This window comes from Coregonus clupeaformis, chromosome 12 (genome assembly GCF_020615455.1).
Source record: "Coregonus clupeaformis isolate EN_2021a chromosome 12, ASM2061545v1, whole genome shotgun sequence".
Lineage (NCBI taxonomy): Eukaryota > Metazoa > Chordata > Actinopteri > Salmoniformes > Salmonidae > Coregonus > Coregonus clupeaformis.
Window position 1 is genome coordinate 31,683,721 of NC_059203.1, and position 20,942 is coordinate 31,704,662.

The 20,942-nt window shown below is 45.5% G+C and overlaps 1 protein-coding gene across 2 annotated transcripts in view; it reads left to right on the forward strand.

Annotated features, from left to right (window-relative positions):
* Positions 1-20,942, forward strand: part of LOC121551563 (disks large-associated protein 4-like) — a 56,198-nt gene that overhangs the window by 19,307 nt on the left and 15,949 nt on the right. For both annotated transcript variants that reach the window (XM_045223803.1, XM_045223802.1), the window contains exon 5: positions 18,291-18,742. In XM_045223803.1, the coding sequence (XP_045079738.1) occupies positions 18,291-18,742 (452 nt within the window). The remainder of the gene's footprint in view (positions 1-18,290; positions 18,743-20,942) is intronic.

The following is a 20,942-nucleotide window of genomic DNA, read 5'->3' on the forward strand; positions in this document are numbered from 1 at the left end:
AAAAATTTATGTGATGACGAATCAATGTGGAAAACTGATTGGATTTGCATAAAATCATCAACGTAAGGGATTTTATTTATTTTTTTCACCCAACTTTTAACCTAAATCCAAAGACAGGGTGACATTTTTGGTTGATTTCACATTGAATTCATATTAGTTGACAACTCAACCAAATGTAAATCAAAACTAGACGTTGAACTGACGTGCCCAGTGGGGAGAGCTTGGCACTAAATAGTTGCGTTCTTCACTTACATTCTAAATAAATGTTTTACATACTTTGGTCTTTTAAAGCCCTTTAATGGAGTTCCATCACCAACAGTGATGTAGGTTGTGGGAATGTGGTTGGCCAATTTCCCTTTTCCAGAAGCTTCTCATAGCTAACTGTAGAACCCTAATAACGGGACACACTCACTCGACTGTGGTGAATGGAGAGTAAATTGTAGTTTTCAGTGATTTAAATAGTGGTCCAGTTACCGAAGGGAGCCAAGAAACTGCAGTGTGTAATTTTCCTGACTCTAGCCCTGCCTAGCATAGCGAAGAGCTAGTGAGCTACACACTCGGCAGTGAAAGGACTAAGGATGACTCATTCACACCCATGAGCTCATAATGCCACACTAAAACCTAGGTGTTAGCGGAGAGATCAGCTGTAGCTATGTGGGTGTGATCTATGATCCATGAGATCATACCATTCCAAACGGCCATCCTCCTCAACTCCTCCCAACACACCTCTGGAGATCAGCTATAGGGACTTTCTCAGCCTCATGCTGTGTTCAGTCGGTATAAACACAACACAGAATTCACAGGACTGACAGGGGTTAATTGGTGCTTTTCAGGCCCCAAGTTTCAATAGTTTTTCTGCATTTCGTGGACTTTGTCGACAACAATGTCGACCTTGCTTAGAGTAGCAGCTGAATGTCTGGCTTTGGTTGAAGCAAGCCTTGTGAATTCTAGAGGAAAAGTGTGCTTCGTGAGTTAGCTTGTGGCTAATGTGGTCACACTGAAACAATAGTCTTTTAGGTCTGTTTTACTGTGGGCAGACGAAATTGAAAAGAGGTTGGGGAGTTCATTTGGCCACTGAATGGGCTGCAGTCCTTAAGGGAAGGTAGCCAAACCACCAATACCAGGTCCAAATCCTTTATATTCTGTGGAGAGATTACAAGCGGCAATTCCAAGATGGCGGATAAGCAGAAGCAAGTTAGGTTCTGGGTTGCTAGAATCAGGAGGGCAGGCACCTAATTTGTGTCACGACTTCCGCAGAGGCTGCCTTCCCTCCTTGTTCGGGCAGGTTTCAGCATTCTTCGTCACCGGCCTACTAGCTGCCGCCGATCCATTTATCATCACTCCACTTGTCTTGTCTAATTAATCACACACACCTGGTTCTTATCCCCAATTAGTCATTGTATAAGTGTTCCCTCTGCTTCCTTGTCTGTGTGGGTGATTGTTTGTAGTGAGCTGTGTGTAGCTCGGTTGAGCTACCCTTACCTTGTTGTTGTCAGGGTAGATATTTCCCCTGTGCCTGAGTTTTGTTGTCGCATGCTTGCGCAACTGTTTATCGACAGAATAAACTATTTGGATGCGTATTACTCTCCTGCGCCTGACTCCTTCTATCACACGCATCACAGAATTACCCACCCGCTATGGAGTCAGCGGGAGAAGAGCGCATGCCTGGAGTCATGGCACGGGTCCAGGAGTACTCCACGATGCTGGCCAGCTTGGGGGAAGCGATGGATCGGGTTCTTCAGGTAGTCCAACGCCTGGAGAGGAGCAGACCCGATCTGTCGAGACCAGCTGGCCAACCGGATCCAGCCACCTACACCCCAGCACCGGGAGGGATCCAGATATCCCGACCACGGGCGTTTGAGGGGACAGCGGTGTTGTGCCAGGGATTCCTCCTCCAATTGGAGCTTTACTTCGCCAGCATCAGGCCGGCACCATCGGAGTGGAAGAAGGTGTCCGTCCTCGTTTCCTGCCTCTGTGGGAAAGCCCTGGAGTGGACCAACGCGGTGTGGAACGAAGGAGGAGCTGCGTTGGAGGACTACAGGGAGTTCGCTCGCCTCTTTTGGGCGGTATTTGACCACCTGCCCGAGAGGCGGGTGGTCCACCTGAGGCAGGGGACGAGGACCGCGCAGGACTTCACGTTGGAGTTCCGGACGCTAGCAGCGGGGTCCGGGTGGAACGAGCGGGCCCTGATCGACCATTTCCGGTGCCATCTGCGGGAGGACGTCCTACGGGAGCTAGCCTGCCGGGACACCATGTTGTCCTTCGATAAACTGTTGGACAACCTGCTGGCAGCCAGAGGACGTCCTGGTAGGGAAGACTCGGACCTCGAGCCGATGGAGCTGGGTGGAGCCGCCGGTCGAGAGAGCGGAGGAGGACAGCGACAGTGCCACTGGTGGCACAAAGAGACAATCCACCACACATCGTAGTCAATGTTTTTTTGGGCCTGGAGGCGGCAGGCAGGGTACTCACACATCACCCCAGGTATCTAACACCCACACTTGTTCAGAGCCCTCTGTTGTGCACTGTACCCTACCTATCCACTTTCCCGATCACATGGTAGTTCCCCAGTGTAAGGCGCTAGTCGATTCAGGCGCAGCTGGGAACTTTATGGATAAGGCATTCGCACGCCGTCAAGGCATTTCATTGGTTCCCCTCTCCATTCCACGTCCCCTCAGAGCACTCGCTAGTCGACCATTAGGGTCCGGATTTGTTACGGAAGTCACTATACCAGTCACCATGATCATTCAGGAGAATCATTTTGAGCAAGTGATATTTTTCGATTATTGAATCTCCTGCTTTCCCTGTGTCCAGATAGTACCTCCACCGTGCGCATTCCCCCCGAATACTGTGATCTGGCGCAAGCGTTCTCTAAAACGCAGGCGACTAAGTTACCACCTCACTGGGCGGGGGATTGCGCAATAAACCTCAGGGTAAACGCTGTACCTCCTAGGAGTCATATATACCCCCTGTCACAGGCAGAAACGGTGGCTATGGAGAAATATGTCACCGAGTCCCTGCGTCAAGGGTATATACGTCCCTCCACTTCATCCGCCTCCTCAAGTTTCTTCTTTGTGAAGAAGAAGGATGGAGGTCTGCGCCCGTGCATTGATTATCGACCACTGAACAGGGAGACAATCAGATATAGTTATCCTCTCCCCCTCATTCCTTCAGTGGTTGAATCGATGCATGGGGCGCGCTTCTTCACCAAATTGGATCTCAGGAGTGCGTACAACCTGGTGCGTATCCGAGAGGGAGATGAGTGGAAGACAGCATTCAGCACAACCACGGGGCATTATGAATACCTGGTGATGCCCTATGGTTTGATGAATGCTCCCTCAGTTTTCCAGTCCTTTGTGAACGAGGTGTTTTGGGACATGCTTGGTCGCGGTGTAGTGGTCTACATCGATGACATCCTGGTGTATTCCGCTACTCGCACTGAGCATGTGTCCCTGGTTCGCAAGGTGCTGGCCCGACTGTTGGAGAATGACCTTTATGCTAAGGCAGAGAAGTGTATGTTTTTCCAGCAGTCCATCTCCTTCCTTGGATACCGCATTTCCACCTCGGGAGGAGATGGAGGTAGATCGCATTTCAGCCGTGCTCAATTGGCCAACTCCAACCACTGTTAAGGAGGTGCAGCAATTCCTTGGCTTTGCCAACTACTATCGAAGGTTTATCCGGGGCTTTGGCAAGGTCGCAGCTCCCATCACATCCCTGTTGAAGGGTGGGCCGTCCCAGCTCCGCTGGTCTGCTGAGGCGGATCTGGCTCTCAGGATACTGCGGGGTCTGTTCACCTCAGCTCCGGTACTAGCCCACCCCGATCCATCACTACCGTTTGTAGTGGCGGTGGATGCGTCCGAGGTAGGGATGGGTGCTGTCCTATCCCAACGCTCGGGCACGCCACCCAAGCTCCGCCCCTGTGCCTTCTTCTCGAAGAAGCTCAGCCCGGCGGAGCAGAACTACGACGTTGGTGATCGGGAGCTGTTGGCTGTTGTCCGAGCTTTGACCGTGTGGAGGCATTGGCTCAAAGGGGCGAAACACCCTTTCCTCATCTGGACAGACCACCGTAACCTGGAGTACATCCGGGCAGCGAGGAGGCTGAATCCTCGCCAGGCCAGGTGGGCCCTATTCTTCACCCGGTTTGATTTTACATTGTCATACATTCCGGGTACGAAGAACGTGAAGGTAGACTCACTGTCCCGGCTGTATGACACAGAGGAGAGGCCCAGAGACAACACCCCGGCCTCCCGCATTGTGGCGCTGGTAGTATGGGCGATGGATGCGGATATAGAGCAGGCATTACGCACAGATCCATCTCCACCGCAGTGTCCAGCTGGGCTGCAGTACGTGCCTGCTCTTATCCGTGATCGTCTGAGCTTCTGGGCACACACGTCACCCTCCTCTGGTCACCCAGGTATCAGTCGTACAGTGCGCTGCCTGAGCGGAAAGTACTGGTGGCCTACCTTGGCTAAGGACGTGAGGGTGTGTGTCTCCTCCTGCTCGGTGTGTGCCCAGAGTAAGGCACCTAGGCACCTCCCAGCGGGTAAGCTACAACCATTACCAGTTCCACAACGACCATGGTCTCACCTTAGCATTGCTTTACTGACTGATCTTCCCCTCTCCCAAGCTAACACCACCATCCTGGTCGTTGTGGACCGCTTCTCAAAGTCCTTCCACCTCCTTCCTCTGCCCGGTCTCCCCACGGCCCTGCAGACTGCGGAGGCCCTGTTTACTCACGTCTTCCGGCACTACGGGGTACCAGAGGGTATAGTGTGTGACCAAGGTCCCCAGTTCACGTCCAAGTTCTGGAGGGCGTTCATGGAATTTCTGGGGGTCTCGGTCAGCCTGACCTCTGGGTTCCACCCCGAGAGTAATGGGCAGGTGGAACGGGTAAATCAGGACGTGGGTAGGTTCCTGCGGTCCTACTGCCAGGACTGGCTGGGGGAGTGGTCTGTGTTCTTGCCATGGGCAGAATATGCCCAGAACTCTCTCCACCACTCCTCCACTAACCTAACGCCTTTCCAGTGTGTTCTAGGGTCCTGCGGTGGATGACTGGTTTCGGCGCGCGGAGGAGACGTGGGATGCTGCCCACGTTCACCTCCAATGCACCGTGCATCGTCAGAAGGCCAACGCTGACAACCACCGCAGTGAGGCCCCCGTCTTTGTCCCGGGGGATCGGTTCTGGCTCTCGACCTGGAATCTGCCCCTCCGCCTGCCCTGCTGGAAGCTGAACCCCCTGATTACCGTATTAACCCCTCGTTTAATGTTTATCTCCTCAGGCCGGTGGTAGCTGGTCCGCTCCAGGAGTCTGAGGTGCGGGATGTCCCTCCACCTCCTCTGGACATCGAGGGGGCCCCGGCGTACTCGTTCCGTTCCATCCTGGATTCGAGGCGTCGAGTGGGGGGCCTTCAGTACCTCGTGGAGTGGGAGGGGTACGGTCCGGAGGAAAGGTGCTGGGTCCCAGTGAGTGATATCCTCGATCCCTCCATGTTACGGGATTTCCACTGTCGCCATCCGGGGGTACTGTCACGACTTCCGCCGAGGCTGCCTCCCCTCCTTGTTCGGGCAGGTTTCGGCGTTCGTCGTCACCGGCTTACTAGCTGCTGCCGATCCATTTATCATCACTCCACTTGTCTTGTCTAATTAATCAGACACACCTGATTCTTATCCCCAATTAGTCATTGTATAAGTGTTCCCTCTGCTTCCTTGTCTGTGTGGGTGATTGTTTGTAGTGAGCTGTGTGTAGCTCGGTTGAGCTACCCTTACCTTGTTGTTGCCAGGGTAGATATTTCCCCTGTGCCTGAGTTGTGTTGTCACATGCTTGCGCAACTGTTTATCGACAGAATAAACTCTTTGGATGCGTATTACTCTCCTGTGCCTGACTCCTTCTATCACACGCATCACAATTTGTCTGTCCATTGTCCCTAATTGGCCAATCCCATTCCTATCTATGGTACATTTCCCATAAATTAGCATAGCGAACCAATACCATTTGTTATGTTCATTTTTGTTTTCTTTTATGTAGTAATTGGCGAGAGACCTACTACTAAGCACTTTTCTTGGAAAATGCTTAGCGAAATGTACAGTGGGGAAAAAAAACGTATTTAGTCAGCCAACAATTGTGTAAGTTCTCCCACTTAAAAAGATGAGAGGCCTGTAATTTTCATCATAGGTACACGTCAACTATGACAGACAAATTGAGAAAAAAGAATCCAGAAAATCACATTGTAGGATTTTTTATGAATTTATTTGCAAATTATGGTGGAAAATAAGTATTTGGTCAATAACAAAAGTTTCTCAATACTTTGTTATATACCCCTTGTTGGCAATGACACAGGTCAAACGTTTTCTGTAAGTCTTCACAAGGTTTTCACACACTGTTGCTGGTATTTTGGCCCATTCCTCCATGCAGATCTCCTCTAGAGCAGTGATGTTTTGGGGCTGTCGCTGGGCAACACAGACTTTCAACTCCCTCCAAAGATTTTCTATGGGGTTGAGATCTGGAGACTGGCTAGGCCACTCCAGGACCTTGAAATGCTTCTTACGAAGCCACTCCTTCGTTGCCCGGGAGGTGTGTTTGGGATCATTGTCATGCTAAAAGACCAGGCCACGTTTCATCTTCAATGCCCTTGCTGACGGAAGGAGGTTTTCACTCAAAATCTCACGATACATGGCCCCATTCATTCTTTCCTTTACACGGATCAGTCGTCCTGGTCCCTTTGCAGAAAAACAGCCCCAAAGCATGAAGTTTCCACCCCCATGCTTCACAGTAGGTATGGTGTTCTTTGGATGCAACTCAGCATTCTTTGTCCTCCAAACACGATGAGTTGAGTTTTTACCAAAAAGTTATATTTTGGTTTCATCTGACCATATGACATTCTCACAATCCTCTTCTGGATCATCCAAATGCACTATAGCAAACATCAGACGGGCCTGGACATGTACTGGCTTAAGCAGGGGGACACGTCTGGCACTGCAGGATTTGAGTCCCTGGCGGAGTAGTGTGTTACTGATGGTAGGCTTTGTTACTTTGGTCCCAGCTCTCTGCAGGTCATTCACTAGGTCCCCCCGTGTGGTTCTGGGATTTTTGCTCACCGTTCTTGTGATCATTTTGACCCCACGGGGTGAGATCTTGCGTGGAGCCCCAGATCGAGGGAGATTATCAGTGGTCTTGTATGTCTTCCATTTCCTAATAATTGCTCCCACAGTTGATTTCTTAAAACCAAGCTGCTTACCTATTGCAGATTCAGTCTTCCCAGCCTGGTGCAGGTCTACAATTTTGTTTCTGGTGTCCTTTGACAGCTCTTTGGTCTTGACCATAGTGGAGTTTGGAGTGTGACTGTTTGAGGTTGTGGACAGGTGTATTTTATACTGATAACAAGTTCAAACAGGTGCCATTAATACAGGTAACGAGTGGAGGACAGAGGAACCTCTTAAAGAAGAAGTTACAGGTCTGTGAGAGCCAGAAATCTTGCTTGTTTGTAGGTGACCAAATACTTATTTTCCACCATAATTTGCAAATAAATTCATTAAAAATCCTACAATGTGATTTTCTGGATTTTTTTTTCTCAATTTGTCTGTCATAGTTGACATGTACCTATGATGAAAATGACAGGCCTCTCTCATCTTTTTAAGTGGGAGAACTTGCACAATTGGTGGCTGACTAAATACTTTTTTTCCCCACTGTATCTCCAATGGTTGGGATTGTACTTTATGGTTGTGAGTGAGTGGAGTCGTTTGGACACTACCTATGTTCAGTTATGGGTTTTTTCTTCAAATCAAGCTGTCCCTGACCTCCAGTTCACTCTGGGGAAGCAGGATAAACGGCAATACTAAATACAAGCTGCTGATATGCCTCTGCCCCTTTATGTTGCTGGTGCCACGGCATCTGTCCGTTTCTTTTAACCACTAATGACTAGTGAAAGCTTTGGCACCACCATCGACAGAGAGAAGGCCTTGTCCCACTTAGTATGTTTATCCCCCTGGCCCATAAATTTTTGTTGTAATGACAGTGTGTAAATCATTAGTAAGGTGACACCCTCTCCCTCCGACACCCCCGAACTGACGAGCAGGTGTTAAATCTGTGCCCCATCGCCAGCGGAGGCAGCTGCGCAGAAAAAACATGGCCACCTTTTCGCCACCTTTTCGGCAGTGTCATCTCCCTCATGTAATAACCATCAGGCTGTCAATGGCCCTGTAATAATCTCCTCTCCTTTTTTTGTTTGCGTCGCCAGTTCTTCTTGGGAGCCTGAGGAGCGAGATCTAGTGGGGGAGAGAGAGAAAGTGATATTTGTTTTAGTATAATGTTTTGTCATTAGTTTTGCTGGGGAATCTGCTGTTCATTATCATGTATGCTTATTGCCTGTCATTTGTTCTTTATGTAAGAATGTGCTTGTATCAGTGTGAAAGTTGCCTCTCAGCTGAACAGTAAGTCATTTGTAAACAGACATGTAAAATGACTTGTCATGACAACTATCCTGCTTAGTTTGCATCAGGAGGTTGCCTTGCAGTTGGACAGTTTAAGGGGCCACATGGTTGAGTTAGCGTCTGTCCATTATACAGCATTGTTTACACTTCCAAACAACTCATGGCGAACTAGTCCCACAAGTGGACAGCTTGACCAGTGTCCAGATGGCAGGATAAGACCAGACCATTGTCCCCTCTCACATTCCACTCAGAGTAAACACTTTGAATAAAGCTCTGGGTTGTTGTTGTGGTTGCATTCCTTCTGGTTAAGTCAGAACAGCTACTCCTGTTTAATAGGATTGCACTTCGGTGGTGGCAGCCAACAACGAGTACAGCCTGAGCTTCATTAAGCAGGAACAGTATTTAGATTGACTGTTTGCCTTAAACTGCTTTGCAGATGGGTTCTGTAAACGAGCTTTGTCAGCATCACAATTCTGTACATTACTGGTGGAAGGATTAGTTGCGTTATCGCAGTCATCACACACTGGGCTGTCTATGTTGTGTGTAAGTGATTAGGCGTAACAGCCAGAATTTGGAGGGATATGTACTCTGGAGACCTGCACTCTCTTGCGCTATCCATAGAAGAACACACATTCTACATTTCATTGACATTTAAAGGGAACTTCCACCCCAAAACTATCTTTGAAAAGTTACATGTCTTGAAAACTTGATTGCTGACTTGCAATATATTTTTGGGACTATATCAACAATGGACTAATAAAACAAATGCCAAAAGATAGTTTTTTGGGTGGAGTTTTCATTTAATTTAAGTGGCTTCCTTTCCTTCATCTTGACTGATCTTAAGACACAGGCTAGGGGAAAGCAATATGTGAGGATGCCTTCCAGGAATTAGCTTTCACCTGTCCATTTATGGAATGGCAGGTTCAAATGGCCCAAAGAAGACACCTAAAAATCTACTTTAAACTATTGAGATGCATCTTTTGTTTGCCTTCTCTAGATGTTTCCTCTCCTGTATCCAGAGCTAATGCCTTCAGAAAGTATTCACACCCCTTTACTTTTTCCACATTTTGTTGTGTTACATCCTGAATTTAAAATGGAATAAATTGAGATTTTTTGTTACTGGCCTACACAATACCCCATAATGTCAAAGTGGAATTATGTTTTTAGAAATTTTTACAATTTAATAAAAAATTACAAGCTGAAATGATAAGTATTCAACCGCTTTGTTATGGCAAGCCTAAATAAGTTCAGGAGTAAACATTTACTTAACAAGTCACATAAGAAGTTTCATGGACTCACTGTGTGTGCAATAATAGTGTTTTAACATTATTTTTGAATGACTACCTCATCTCTGTACCCCACACATACAATTATCTGTAAGGTCCCTCAGTTGAGCAGTGAATTTCAAACACAGATTCAACAACAAAGACCAGGGAGGTTTCCAATGTCTCGCAAAGAAGGGCACCTATTGGTAGATAGGTAAAAATTAAACAAGCAGACATTGAATATCCCTTTGAGAATGGTGAAGTTATTCATTACACTTTGGATGGTGTATCAATACACCCAATCACTACAAAGATACAGGAGTCGTTCCTAACTCAGTTGCCGGAGAGGAAGGAAACCGCTCAGGGATTTCACCATGAGGCCAATGGTGACATTAAAACAGTTACAGAGTTTAATGGCTGTGATAGGAAAAAACTGAGGATGGATCAACAACATTGGAGTTACTCCACAATACTATCCTAATTGACAGAGTGAAAAGAAGGAAGCCTTTACAAAATACAAATATTCAAAAACATGCATCCTGTTTGCAACAAGGCACTAAAGTAAAACTGCAACAAATGTGGCAAAGAAATTAACTTTATGTCCTGAAAACAAAGCTTTATGTTTGGGGCAAATCCAACACAACACATCACCGAGTACCATTCTCCATATTTTCAAGCATGGTGGTGGCTGCTATTCATATTCATGTTATGGGTATACATGTCATCGGCAAGGATTAGGGAGTTGTTGTTTTTTATGATAAAAATAAACAGAATATAGCCAAGCACAGGCAAAATCCTAGAGGAAAGCCTGCTTCAGTCTGCTTTTCAACAGACACTGGGAGACAAATTCACCTTTCAGCAGGACAATAACCTAAAACACAAGGCCAAATGTACACTGGAGTTGCTTACCAAGACGACATTTAATGTTCCTGAGTGGTCTAGTTACAGTTTTGACTGTCTAGCAATGATCAACAACCAACTTTGACAGATTTTGAAGAATTTTTAAAAGAATAATGTGCAAATATGGTACAATCCAGGTGTGCAAAACTCTTAGAGATTTACCCAGAAAGACTCACAGCTGTAATTGCTGCCAAAGGTGATTTTAACATGTATTTACTCAGGGGGTTGAATACTTATGTAAATGAGACATTTCTTTATTTCAAAACATTTGCAAAAATGTCCCTTTTTTTTCACTTTGTCATTATGGGGTATTTTGTGTAGATCGTTGACAAAACTTGACAATTAAATTCATTTGAATTCCACTTTGTAACACAACAAAATGTGGAAAAAGTCAAGGGGTGTGAATAGTTTCTGAAGGCACTGTAGGTTATAGCAGGCTAACCCAAATACTGTAGGACCTCAATAACCCTCTAACCCAAAATAAATAATCTCCTAGTCCTATGTAATCTGAGAAGAGGAGGTAATTTATGATTTTCCAGTTGTAAGAAAAGCTGATTTGATGGGTTCTCCACCCAAGGGTAAATTCTGTTTGGAATGATGCAAGCGTGCTATGACACTTGGAGCCCCATAGGGCAGGGAAGGTATCCAAACCCTGTCACACGCACACAGCCACACACACACACACAGTGCAGAATGGAATCTGGAACGGAGCCAGCATGTCACATAGCTGCCATTACGACGGCAAGCCCCTCCAGCCCAGGGAACATCTCTGTTATTAGAGGTGGCAGTGGTCACTGGTCCCCCTCCAGCCCAGGGAACATCTATGTTATTAGAGGTGGCAGGCAGGCAGTGGTCACTGGTCCCCCTATCAGCACCATCTTCCTCTGACGTGGCTGTCTGTTGGAAGCTATGGAATATAGTATATGTCTGGTACTGTATAGCATTAAACAGCAGGGAAACACTTTCCCTAATTTACAAGATTATTTATGTAATATAATCTTACTTAATTGCCTTGCAACAGCTGTATGCAGTTACTGTACACAGTGCTTACCTGTTCAAATACATTTTCTAAAACTTAAGTGCAAAAGTGGTAAGCATTGCATAAGATAATTTCTTTAATCACATAGATTATAATGTATTACCCAGGTATTTACTCTGGAATAGGGTCTTTGCAATATAAAGTGTGACCGACAGACCCATAATATGACACACTACCTAACTAACACGGAGGAACCAACCACTCACAGCAGTTGACATGGCAGTACATCTCCACAGCATGTGTTGCTTTCCTGATTGTCTTTAGAACATTACCCCTTGTTTTCTCCCAAAGCAGTTGGCCTTGCTGTAAGGCAGTCTGTGGTCATAGACTAGTGTGAGTGATTTATGGGGCGGGCAGAGCATTAGGACTCTTTCCTGGGGCCATATAGCCAGGTAGTTACTGGTTATGGTATCAGTGGTATGTCAATGAGGAGATGGATGACTGCATTGGAAAGATGAACTTATTCTCCTCCTTACACAAGCTCTGTACAGTTGTTGTTGTACGGTTGTAATGCTCTACTGTTGTGGGGAAAGAATATTGTTGTTGTTGCTCTACTGATGTGGGGATGGAATGTTGTTGTTGTTGTTGCTCTACTGTTGTGGGGATGGAATGTTGTTGTTGTTGTTGCTCTACTGTTGTGGCGAAGGAATGTTGTTGTTGTTGCTCTACTGTTGTGGCGAAGGAATGTTGCTGTTGCACTATTTGAACTAGATATGTGTGAGGTGAGGCAACGTGTAAAGTATGAGAGATAGGAGCAACTGGGTATAGTGTTGTTGTTGCTCATAATGATGGAAAGGTGAAGGCCAGAGATTTCCAAAGAGCATTCTTTATTCAGGGCTCAACCCGTCATGCTGGTGTGTTCATTGCCAATGTGATACCTAGGCTATCTATTTCAAACATTCTGTGTATTGTTGTTGCATTCCAAGTGAAGGCCCCATTTTCCTCTTGGCCTTGCTGTAGGGATTCATGCACCATTTGTGCAATAACTTTTTTTGCTCTGACCACTCTGTTAGCGGTGTGCCTTACATGTACTGTGAGAAGAGTAGGAAAGCTCTTCTCACTGTGCGACAAGGATGAGACGATTATAACCTTTGAGACAATATGAGACGATAACCAGGTATCCGAACGATATGGTACTGTAGTTTGTATTTTTATAGTAAGACTTAAGACTATTAATTAATTGTCTGTAGTTTTAGAGTTATACAATGCCTTACAGTTTCTAAGTGCTGCAGACTAGTTTAACTTTGAGACTAACCTTACCCATGTTGTAGCCTGCACTTTGACAGAGCAACGAGAGACAGCGCAAACATTAGCTTGCCGCTTTGCAGTGAGACGCGAGTGAGTTCATGTGAGCATATCATAAGGTGAGGCCGTGACACACACAGAGGCTATATGTCCTATAAAGCTATAAGTCCGTGGATCAAGCCCCACAACATATCTTTTGTTTTGAGTGTTTTCTTCCAAGCTCCCTCACATGTTTATGCCGCTCCTAGTGTTAAAAAAGCCCATGTCAAGTAGCTGAGATTTACAGCCATAGGGAGATATTACTAACATAACAATGTTGGTTTTAAAATACATATCTAAGGAAAGTCGAAGCTTGTACAGTTAGCCAAGGTGAAGTTATTTTGAAAAGAGCTGTCATAGTCGTACACGTTTCCTTTAGGCCAAGGGTGAAACATTTGGAAAATCGCCTCAGGGAATGTGCTAGAAGAAGGTCATGGCTATTAGCTATTTAGCTTTGTTCATGACTTATGACTGTTCACTTTTGGCTCAAATAGCCGATCACATGTTGCCTTCGTTGTCCAAAAAGTGACTGTGCCATGTCATGCCAGTGCTTGTTACAGGTAGCTGCAACTGCCTGTCATTGAGGATGTTCAACTCACTTTTCATATAATAAATATCTCTGGGTAGATAGAATTACACCAGGCTAAATTCATCTTCACTTTCAAATAGTATTATAATAAGGTAATTCGAGCCTGCACAACTTGACACACATCCAGAGCCATCTTAGGACACACCAAATGAATTTTTACTGGAAAGCAAAGTGTCCTCAGACAAAATCCATGTGATGTCAGCATGCGCATTGGTTACATTCATGTGGGCATTTTTCCTTTGCCAAACTCACCCCAAGCTCCAAAAATGCTAGCTCCCCCACTAAGCCTATGTCTTTACTAACCCTCCTCCAAAAGCCTGCTACGTATCCCCTCCCTCACCCTGACCCATGCTCAATAAGGAGTGGAAAACAAGGAAGCAAAGTTGTGTCAAAGCCATTATTTGGGCTACAGTAAACATTGGTGTTTTGGTGAGGCAGATGTCCTCTGTCAAAGGCAGCTACGCTAATTTTTAAACACTCAAAATAGATCCACCACAGAGTCGTCTGCAGCATGATGCTAGACTAATATTGTTTGACATTATTTGAGGCCAATTTTGAGTCAATGTTGTTGTCTGTCAGCTAGCCTATAATTTGAGAAGTCACTTCTCCAGTCCTGATATTAGATTTGAATACTGTCTTGGCACGGATTAGTCATTAGTGGAACAGGCTAATTATCGTCAGTTGACTCGGATTGTTTACAACGCTATGGAACAGGGTAATTGTCGTCAAGTGACTCGGATTGTTTACAACGCTATGGAACAGGCTAATTGTCGTCAAGTGACTCGGATTGTTTACAACGCTATGGAACAGGTTAATTGTCCTCAGTTGACTCGGATTGTTTACAATGACATTCCTGACCACCACTCGAGCTTGAGATCCTGGTTGCCCCTCTCTGCCCTATTAAGTCTAAAGATGGTGTCAGTTACAGCCTCCATTAAGTGTCAAGTAACGTTTCCATTGTAGAAATCTATTGTAGAGATCACACAGCAACCACTGCCTTTTTGTGAAGTGCACTCATCCCACTCTTATTTCACTAGTCTATGGACCATGAGGAAGACTTGACATGGGGTGATCAAAAGGCAACAGTGTCACTGACACTTTTTCCTGCATGGTGATTGACTGCGCCATTTTGGATCAGTTTCACCCCTTATCCCTGTCTGTGAAGAGCAAAAAATATTAATTGTACACAATGCGTGATCTTCATCACTGAATGCATTAGACCAGGGATGGGCAACTGGCTGCCCCCTTTTGTAGGCCCGCGGACCAATTTCATTATTATTTTTGTTGTTGGGGGAACTCAGTCAGGGTCTCAACTTACTGTTGAGAATCAGAATAGTAGAATACACAAGGTGCAATTTCGAAATTTGGTTGAGCATCAGCAGGCACTCAATTAGCCCATGTCAGCTACTTTTTTATATTTTTCTTTTAGATTGGTAAGTTAGTCTAGCGGCCAGCTATCTAAACTTGTAGTAAGCAATGGTCGAATTACCGACTGGGGTGGGACCACTTGATCATCAATTATCATTTAAAAAACTGCAATGGATGTGGGTACACAGACCCACTGCGGCCCCTCATGATGAGTTCCGTTTTTTTGTGGCCTCCACCCCCATCAAAGTTGCCCATACCTGCATTACATAGAGGCCATTTTATCAATTCAATTCAAAGGGGCTTTATTGGCATGGGAAACGTGTTTACATTGCCAAAGCAAGTGAAATGAACAGAAGTGAGAAGACACTAAACAACATCAACAAGAAAACTATTAGAATTTAACAGTAAATATTCCACTCAAAAAGGTTTCAAATATTCTCACCTAACCAGTCAAGCCTCTGCAACAGAGTACTCATTGTTCTCTACACATACACTATGAGGCAGGGTTACAGATAACAGAGTGAGACAGTGACTGTTTTGAAGTACTGGACTGGCGTTGTGTTCTGTGTCTGTAGTCTGCTTCAGTAAGAGGTTTAATGAAGGCTACTTGTATTCCAACATGTGGTGAGTGGGCACTTCAATCATAATGAAGTCATTTTATCTCACAAGACCTGAAAGTGTGCTTTATGCACAGAACCAGACTATATGTACACAATGGCCACAAGTGTACATAAGTGACCGTAAGACATTGTGAAATGTTGCTGGAAAAGCATACAGTGAGGGGAAAAAAGTATTTGATCCCCTGCTGATTTTGTACGTTTGCCCACTGACAAAGAAATTATCAGTCTATAATTTTAATGGTAGGTTTATTTGAACAGTGAGAGACAGAATAACAAAACAAAAATCCAGAAGAACGCATGTCAAAAATTGTATACATTGATTTGCATTTTAATGAGGGAAATAAGTATTTGAACCCCTCTCAATCAGAAAGATTTCTGGCTCCCAGATTAGGAGCACACTCTTAAAGGGAGCTCTCCACCAAACTCTCCACCATGGCCAAGACCAAAGAGCTCTCCAAGGATGTCAGGGACAAGATTGTAGACCTACACAAGGCTGGAATGGGCTACAAGACCATCGCCAAGCAGCTTGGTGAGAAGGTGACAACAGTTGGTGCGATTATTCGCAAATGGAAGAAACACAAAATAACTGTCAATCTCCCTCGGCCTGGGGCTCCATGCAAGATCTCACCTCGTGGAGTTGCAATGGTCATGAGAACGGTGAGGAATCAGCGCAGAACTACACGGGAGGATCTTGTCAATGATCTCAAGGCAGCTGGGACCATAGTCACCAAGAAAACAATTGGTAACACACTACGCCGTGAAGGACTGAAATCCTGCAGCGCCCGCAAGGTCCCCCTGCTCAAGAAAGCACATATACAGGCCCGTCTGAAGTTTGCCAATAAACATCTGAATGATTCAGAAGAGAACTGGGTGAAAGTGTTGTGGTCAGATGAGACCAAAATCGAGCTCTTTGGCATCAACTCAACTCGCCGTGTTTGGAGGAGGAGGAATGCTGCCTATGACCCCAAGAACACCATCCCCACCGTCAAACATGGAGGTGGAAACATTATGCTTTGGGGGTGTTTTTCTGCTAAGGGGACAGGACAACTTCACCTAATCAAAGGGTCGATGGACGGGGCCATGTACCGTCAAATCTTGGGTGAGAACCTCCTTCCCTCAGCCAGGGCATTGAAAATGGGTCGTGGATGGGTATTCCAGCATGACAATGACCCAAAACACACGGCCAAGGCAACAAAGGAGTGGCTCAAGAAGAAACACATTAAGGTCCTGGAGTGGCCTAGCCAGTCTCCAGACCTTAATCCCATAGAAAATCTGTGGAGGGAGCTGAAGGTTCGAGTTGCCAAACGTCAGCCTCGAAACCTTAATGACTTGGAGAAGATCTGCAAAGAGGAGTGGGACAAAATCCCTCCTGAGATGTGTGCAAACCTGGTGGCCAACTACAAGAAACGTCTGACCTCTGTGATTGCCAACAAGGGTTTTTCCACCAAGTACTAAGTCATGTTTTGCAGAGGGGTCAAATACGTATTTCCCTCATTAAAATGCAAATCAACTTATAACATTTTTGACATGCGTTTTTCTGGATTTTTTTGTTGTTATTCTGTCTCTCACTGTTCAAATGAACCTACCATTAAAATTATAGACTGATCATGTCTTTGTCAGTGGGCAAACGTACAAAATCAGCAGGGGATCAAATACTTTTTTCCCTCACTGTACTTTACTGTATGTCCCTATTCTGTTGACAGGGTGTGGAATGAGTACACTTGGCCTTCACAGTTAAAAGTGCTGATGTAGCAGAACAGATCACACACAATGCCGTCCTTCTATTCAGCTGGGACAGCTCTCTCTTTCACTCTCTCTCTCTCTCTATGCATCTTCTCTCTCGAACTTCATCCCTACAGACCCTTCCTTAATGTGCCTTGCTCCTCATCTCTCTCTCTCTCTCTGTCTCTCTCTGTCTCTGTCTCTCTCTGTCTCTCTCTCTCTCTCTCTCTCTCTCTCTCTCTCTCTCTGTCTCTCTCTGTCTCTTCTCTCTCTCTCTCTCTCTCTCTCTCTCTCTCTCTCTCTCTCTCTCTCTCTCTCTCTCTCTCTCTCTCTCTCTCTCTCTCTCTCTCTCTCTCTCTCTCTCTCTCTCTCTCTCTCTCTCTCTCTCTCTCTTTCTCTTTCTCTTTCTCTTTCTGCACTCAGTCCTTCACATCACTTCAAGCGTGGGACTGGGTCTGGGACCAGGATCATCAGGGGAGAGTAGGCAGAGTTATATGAATCAATTGCCTTATTCACAGAGCTATGGGACAGTTCCATACACTACCCTCTACACACAGCAGTCAGACGGTGGTGATCTGTACTTCCTGTTCACATGCAATTGCCTTACACGGCTTAGTGATCTGATTGACTGATTGGGACTTTGAAGCATACAACTTATGCTAGCCACATGTGGAACAGTATGTACACGGTATGTACCGTATGTTCAGTGTGCCGCTAAATGTAATTTTCCACTTTAAAGGATACATTCCTGTTGGTGCGGGTGTTCCTCCTTCGAATTTGGTGTAGTGTGCATTTGATGTTTCATAGCATTATTTCTGCTTGGAGATATCTTATCTTAAAGGTGGTGACATTTCCCTTGACATTTTGTGGAATGCGATGAACAGTCAACGTACAGCGGTCTTCGAAATTGGTGTCCACCCTACATACTCTATAGGAATCTCTCTCATTCTGTTTCACTCTCTCTCTCTCTCTCTCTCTCTCTCTCTCTCTCTGTCTCTCTGTCTCTCTGTCTCTCTGTCTCTCTGTCTCTCTGTCTCTCTGTCTCTCTCTGTCTATCTCTGTCTCCCCCTCCCCTCCAGTCTCCACATGCATCACCACCTGTAAGAAGCCGGCGCCCCCGCCCGTGCCGCCCCGCACCACCTCCAAGCCCTACATCTCTGTGACGGTGCAGAGCAGTACTGAGTCGGCCCAGGACACCTACCTGGACCACCAGTCTGAGCGTGACCGCCGCAGCAAGACCATTACCAGCCAGTCCAGCCAAGCCCATAGCAACTCCTCTGACAGCCTCGACAGCACACGCGCCAACAGCCTGGCTCGGGGTGTCCCTCGGCCCATCCCCGTCCCTGTCGCCACCCCCCGGGAACCCCTCACCACCACCACCACCGTCCACCACGCCGCCACCGGGACTGACACCAACGACTCCCAGCGTGAACCCCTGAAGACGACGGGCATCAACTGGGGGAACCTGATGGCAGAGGAGCCCCGAGCGGACATCGTGCCCCGGAGGAAGCTTTCCTCCATAGGCATACAGGTGGGAGCGCGGTTACGGTTTAGTCAGTGACGTTATGGTAATGTCAGTGATGTTACGGTAATGTCAGTGACGCTATGGTATTGTCAGTGAAGTTATGCTATTGTCAGTGGTGTTACAGTAAAGTCATTAATGTTACATTAGTCAGTAACATCACAGTATGTTTCTTACTGTTTGGGGTAAAAAGCTGGAGCTAGAGTTTCTGTGGCAGTATGGCTAAGGCCAGCAATGGACTGGCGTGCAGCAACCAATGGGCTCCTGATTCAAATCCTTAGAGGGGTGGGTGGGGGTGTGTACTGCTATTGTTCCCTTGACAACGGCAATGAATATACAGTATATATATACAGTACCAGTCAAAAGTTTGGACACACCTACTCATTCAAAGGTTTTTCTTTATTTTTTTACTATTTTCTACATTGTAGAATAATAGTGAAGACATCAAAACTATGAAATAACACATATGGAATCATGTAGTAACCAAAAAAGTGTTAAACAAATCAAAATATATTTTATATTTTTGATTCTTCAAAGTAGCCACCCTTTGCATTAATGACAGCTTTGCACACTCTTGGTATTCTCTCAACCAGCTTCATGAGGAATGCTTTACCAACAGTCTTGAAGGAGTTCCCACATATGCTGAGCACGTGTTGGCTGCTTTTCCTTCACTCTGCGGTCCAACTCATCCCAAACCATCTCAATTGGGTTGCGGTTGGGTGATTGTGGAGGCCAGGTCATCTGATGCAGCCCTCCATCACTCTCCTTCTTGGTCAAATAGCCCTTACACAGCCTGGAGGTGTGTTGGGTCATTGTCCTGTTGAAAAACAAATTATAGTCCCACTAGGCGCAAACCATATGGGATGGCGTATCGCTGCAGAATTCTGTGGTAGCCATGCTGGTTAAGTGTGCCTTGTATTCTAAATAAATCACTGACAGTGTCACCAGCGAAGCACCCCCACACCATCACAACTCCTCCTCCATGCTTCACGGTGGGAACCACACATGCAGAGATCATCCGTTCACCTACTCCGCGTCTCACAAAGACACGGCGGTTGGAACCAAAAATCTCAAATTTGGAATAATCAGACCAAAGGACAGATTTCCACTGGTCAAATGTCCATTACTTGTGTTTCTTGGCCCAAGCAAGTCTCTTATTCTTATTGGTGTCCTTTAGTAGTGGTTTCTTTGCTGCAATTCAACCATGAAGGCCTGATTCACGCAGTCTCCTCTGAACAGTTGATGTTGAGATTTGTCTGTTACTTGAACTCCGTGAAGCATTTATTTGGGCTGCAATCTGAGGTGCAGTTAACTCAAATGAATTTATCCTCTGCAGCAGAGGAAACTCTGGGTCTTCCTTTCCTGTGGCGGTCCTCATGAGAGCCAGTTTCATCATAGCGCTTGATGGATTTTGCGACTGCACTTGAATAAACATTCTTGACATTTTCCGGATTGACTGACCTTCATGTCTTAAAGTAATGATGGACTGTCATTTCTCTTTGCTTATTTGAGCTGTTCTTGCCATAATATAGACTTGGTCTTTTACCAAATGGGGCTATCTTCTGTATACTACCGCTACCTTGTCACAACACAACTGATTGGCTCAAACGCATTAAGGAAATAAATTCCAAAAAAAAAAAAATTTAACAAAAAAAACTTTTAACAAAGCACACCTGTTAATTGAAATGCATTCCATGTGACTAACTCATGAAGCTGGTTGAAAAAATTCCAAGAGTGTGCAAAGCTGTCATCAAGGCAAAGGGTGGCTACTTTGAAGAATCTCAAATATAAAATAGATTTTGATTTGTTTAACACTTTTTTGGTGACTACATGATTCCATATGTGTTACTTCATAGTTTTGATGTCTTCACTATTATTCTACAATGTAGAAAATAGTAAAAATAAAGAAAAACCCTTGAATGAGTAGGTGTTTCCAAACTTTTGACTGCTACTTTATATTTGTGATGTCCCTCATGTAGCTGAACTTTTTATTCTCTGTCAACTGAATTTGCAATACTGAGTTTCTCAATTTGTCAAAATATGTACTTTTGCCTTGGGCTCATATTTACATAGGGTATTAAACCTAACCATTTATCGTTTTAAAGAATAACCAAGCACTGTACTGCACTGATGCAGTATGGATTTTTCTTATGCTTACAGCTCATATGGGGCTTGCTAAATTTTTAAACTTGCCATCTGGAAAATGAAA